Here is a 4,824-nt window from a genome sequence, read left to right on the forward strand (position 1 = left end):
AACTCATTTCAAAAAGTTTCCTCACTTCATTCACTATTTTTATTTGATAAAAATAAATATTTGGTTTGTTCTTGGTAGCTGCACCGGAACTGTACTGAACTGGAGGACCAGCGCAGGCCAGTTCATGACATTTTACATTCGTCCACCGTTTCCAGATTACACTTATTGCACTGCACTGGCTGAACTGACTCTGGACCCAGTGCAAGCAGTACAGTGAACTGGATGAACTAGTTTTACCAAGAACGAACCTATTGTGACGTTATTAAGTTATGGGTGACCATTAAAATGACATTTCATTGACAAAATTCCCGTAACAGGTTCCCAAAAGTATCTTCACCTATCCAATAATTGATTTCGTGCCCCCAATCTACCTCGTTTTTTACTATAACCGATTCCACAAAAGGGTTCAGGTCCTATGAAGGGTTAATCCCTACTTTGACTAATCTGCTATTTCATTTCGATCCACTCCAAGGTATCCCTGAACCCATTGGAGGATTCTACCCTTCTTAACATCATGAGGGGTTTCGTGGCTTTATCGCTTATCTCTTTTTCGTGTTTGTTCTGAAGAGTTTAGTCTCAATGACTTTTCCATTCCAAATTGATGGACTGAATGATGGTATAATATCTTCTATTCCTCCTGGGTTGATGGTTGATTGCTATCACTAAAATTTAGTGATAGTCTGATTGGAATGTCTCATATTTAACACTGGTATATTCATGTATATAAAGTAGAAGGCTAGATTTAAATAATTAAATTATTTTAATGATTATATGTATATAAATTTTGTTTCCAGATTAAAGAAATTCAAGTGAGCGACATATTACTGCGAGCTCCCTTGGCATTGGCAGAAGATGATCCCTAACTAAAAAAAAATAATGAAAAAAGGGAAGTTTATAAGGTCAACGATATGCCATATCAACATGATCAGTATTTCCTTTCTATATTTATATATATATATATATGTTTTATCATTTTTTTAATCGTTTATGTATTACTAGTTCGTAGTACAAAATATTTTAATTATAGTTTTTATTCTCTATATATGTATATTCGAAATATTTTCAAAAATTAGTGTTGTGTACTTAGTTTAGTGATGTAAGACAAAAGTACTTTGTCGTGGGACCATTGTTTTTACAAAATTTTCAAAATTGAAGATTAGAAATACTGGTCAGGTTCCAAAGTAATAGATTATAATTAATTTTTTTATATTTATATTGTATTTTGAAAACAAATTAACTTACCACTGATGAGTAAACAGAAAAATAAAAAAATCTCTAAATGAGAAAAATGTTTGGACAAAATTTTGGTTTCGGAAACATTAGTTTTTATAAATATAGTTTTTTCTATTCAAAATTTTCTTTTCTGGTGCAGTTTTTTTGCTTTCCTCCAAATTTCACCCAAAATAATTTGTATCTAAGGGTATTTCATGATATTTTTTAGTAAGGGGATTGAATTGGATACGAACAAGACTTTCGTTATCTAAAAACCTTGCATCGATAATCATTTTGACTAGGATTGTGAAATTATTGGATTGATGATCCGATACAAATAAATGGATCAGTTACGAGAAAAAAATTGTTAAAATGAAAAGAAAAATTCAAATATTTGTTTATTTCTAGTGGTGGTTAATTTTTTTGAATAATAGAGTTTTGAACAAAAGAGTTTTCGGTTCAATTTTTACCGAAAATTCGGAGTTAAGTATTTTATTTTACAAATTTCCAGATTCCCCATACGAAAACCGTCATTTAAATTTAAAATGTGGGATATTTTCTATAAGTTTATAATATTTTACATAAATCTTTACCCACAGTTAAATTGTTATAAATTTTACACGACTCGCAGTAATCCTCAGTATTTACTCAATAAACATATTTTTTTACAAATATTCTCATTTTAAAACCGTCTCTCCCCTTTTCCTCTGTTATCTTTTTATATTATGAAAAGTCTTTCCCTGGTATTCCCCCCCCTTATTTTCCATCTCCAGAAAGTATCGGTGTAACTAAAATCTTCTATTGCCTCTTTTCTTGGGTATGTTCTTTTATACCATTAAATCCTTCCCCAGTATTAATTCATCCATCCAACTTTTCATCTACTGATATAATCTTTCTTCTTGTACTTCTCTTTTCCTCTGTTATGTATCTTCACATACTTCTTTCCCTGGTATTCTTCCTTCTAATTTTCTATCTTCTGAAACTTGTTCTTTATGTTCTTTATCTTCTGTTTACACACCAGTTATTCACCCACTCAATTGATGGAAATGATTCTGAATTATTGAGCGATAACTGTGAGTTGATTTAAAAAGAATTTGAGAATTTTGTTAGAGTTTATTCGAAATTTTAATCCGATAACTGTGGTTAGAGAAATAGCAGCTTTTTCTAAAATGGAAAAAAAATGTGGTGGAGGTTTTTCAAGAGTGACTGTGAGCGTAACGTTTGATTTTTGCTATTAACAAAAAAAATGAACTTACGGCCTTAAAAAAAATTTTGTTAGTATTTTGTATTTGTATGTTTCATATGACAGAACATCACTGAAGTGAATAAATTTTTTTTATTGTGAGTTGTTATTTATTTCATTCCCCTTTCACCTCAAATTCATTGAAAACGAAACAAATTCTTAACCGAAGAAGATGAACCCACCTAAAAGAAATAAATAAGTAGAAGTTAAAATGGTTTAACGGTAAATATACCCAATCAAATCCTGAATTACATATTAACTGATTGCAAGCATAAACTCACCCCACAATTCAAGTGGAGAAAAAATTTACCTTAATTTGGATAAAGTTACACTGAAATGTATTTTTTCACAATTCCCTTCGTACACATCACGATTTTCCAGCTTAAAAAACTTAAATTAAGTACAAAAACGTCGAAAATATTGATATACCTTGCAACTATTTACTCACAAACACCATTACGTGGTTTCATAACTTTCCACCCTGAACCCCCTCAGGGGCCCAACGGCCCAAGAATAGGAACTGTAACAAATTCTTCTTTGCCCCCGGAGGGTTCTGAGCAAATAAAGCATCGATTCCTACCGATGTCGAAGCTCTAACCGGTGCTTTTGACAATTCCCAGCTCAAACACCACAAATCAGTGGAGCGGATAGAAAAAAAAGGAGACTAGTCAGAGCTTGACGGCTCCAGATCTTAAGGTTGCTACCCTCCTCCTTCCAGGCATCAAACCCGAAAATCCAGGTAAAACCTCTTGACAGGTATAGAGCCCCATCGAATGAGTTGTCTCCAAAACTGCACCTACAGGAGGAGTGTAATCAGAGGGAAAATAGCTACTGGGGTTGCATCGGAACCAAGACATAAAGAGGTGAAGCTTTCTAAAACATAGTAAAAAAAATAATTCATTCAATTGTGGTTGATGTTCATTTCTAGACCGAAGATCCTGAAGGTTGTCTGAAATCTGTCGTCCTGCCTGTAAACTTAAAGACTGATTGAACAAAGTGGTCATATATACTTTGAGATTGAGGCGTCTTTCAGCATTCATATTAATTAGAACCATTCTAAGCACCCTGTATTATTTGTTAAAAGAATATCTACAAATATAGGAAACTTCTGATAATGTTTTTGTGTTGCATTAGTAAAAATTTTAAAAAAATTGAAAGCTGAAACAAACTAGATCACATTCTATTGAAATTTCTTGTGGATTTTAAGAATGTAATAAAAACACAGGGTGTTCTATTAAAAAAAAAACAATCAATTTCTGGTATAACGAAAATTATATACTGAAATAATTTCAAATTCACATATTGTTATATGAAATAGTTGCAACCTTCATTTAATTTATTCTTAATTAGTAGTTCATATGACACAAGGACGAAAAGGAAGCAGACGCTGATATACCGAGGGTAACCGAAAAGTTCACTACTTCGTCTGAGTGTCATACATTACTTTTTAGTGACATATAAGCAAAAAATCGAAAATAATATACTTAGGTGATATCTTAAAGTTAAATTTAAAATCACGTACGTACTTTTACACTTATACTAAATCAGTTACAAATATTATCACACCTCAATCTACACCAACTAGAAAACGCACTAGTTTTACAAAATCTGAATCCATCAATTATACAATTTTTTTTCAAATTATATCATTAATGAATATAATTATGAAAGTTTTGAAATTTTTTCTTCATAATATAAAGTTTGTTTGTCTATGACTTTGTTTACACATGTTATGCACTGTCATTTAATCGATAATCATAGACAATGATATAGTAAAGGTTCTTTGTTTAAGTTATGCAACACATTATACGCGGCGAAAAAAATACTATTGTAGATGGACCAATCACATTTACTCAATTCTTTTCGATTAAATATTACGGCCGAAAAACGTCAATTTATGACACTATCGAATAAAATATATGTTAATATCTTTTATAATTAAATAAAAGTGATCAAAGATATTCTGTATGCTCCTATATCTACCTAAATATAGGCAACATTACATAAGGTGTTTAGTAAGGTGAGTGGCAATTCAATACATAATAACAATATGTATTATGCTAATGTCTGATATAATTACGTTTTGGTATATACATTGAATTCCAAAATTTAATTTCAATTGTAGTGTACGATTGAGTAATGATAAAGTCTGTCATTGCTTGGAATAAAAATGTAAATAAATATTCAATTGTTTATGAACGTATAAATATGGAATATTTTATTATTTTCAATAATTTTTATTTATTATTATGAATATTGTAGTGAATATTGGAATACCTGAATATGTAATTAAATAAACATACTAGAGGAAGTCAATTTTAAATTATTAGATAAAATCTTGCTGGTATTTTTTCAAAATTTCAGGTTTT

At 30.6% G+C, this 4,824-nt stretch overlaps 1 protein-coding gene across 7 annotated transcripts in view; it reads left to right on the forward strand.

Moving 5' to 3' along the window:
• The window catches only part of LOC130900204 (lethal(2) giant larvae protein), a 28,671-nt gene extending 26,114 nt beyond the window's left edge, over positions 1–2,557 (forward strand). For all 7 annotated transcript variants that reach the window (XM_057810671.1, XM_057810675.1, XM_057810676.1 and 4 more), the window contains one exon: positions 795–2,557. In XM_057810671.1, the coding sequence (XP_057666654.1) occupies positions 795–863 (69 nt within the window). In that variant the 3' untranslated portion in view covers positions 864–2,557. The remainder of the gene's footprint in view (positions 1–794) is intronic.
• Positions 2,558–4,824: the final 2,267 nt, after the last annotated feature.

The sequence above is a fragment of the Diorhabda carinulata genome, chromosome 12 (assembly GCF_026250575.1).
Source record: "Diorhabda carinulata isolate Delta chromosome 12, icDioCari1.1, whole genome shotgun sequence".
In the NCBI taxonomy this organism is placed as follows: Eukaryota; Metazoa; Arthropoda; class Insecta; order Coleoptera; family Chrysomelidae; genus Diorhabda; species Diorhabda carinulata.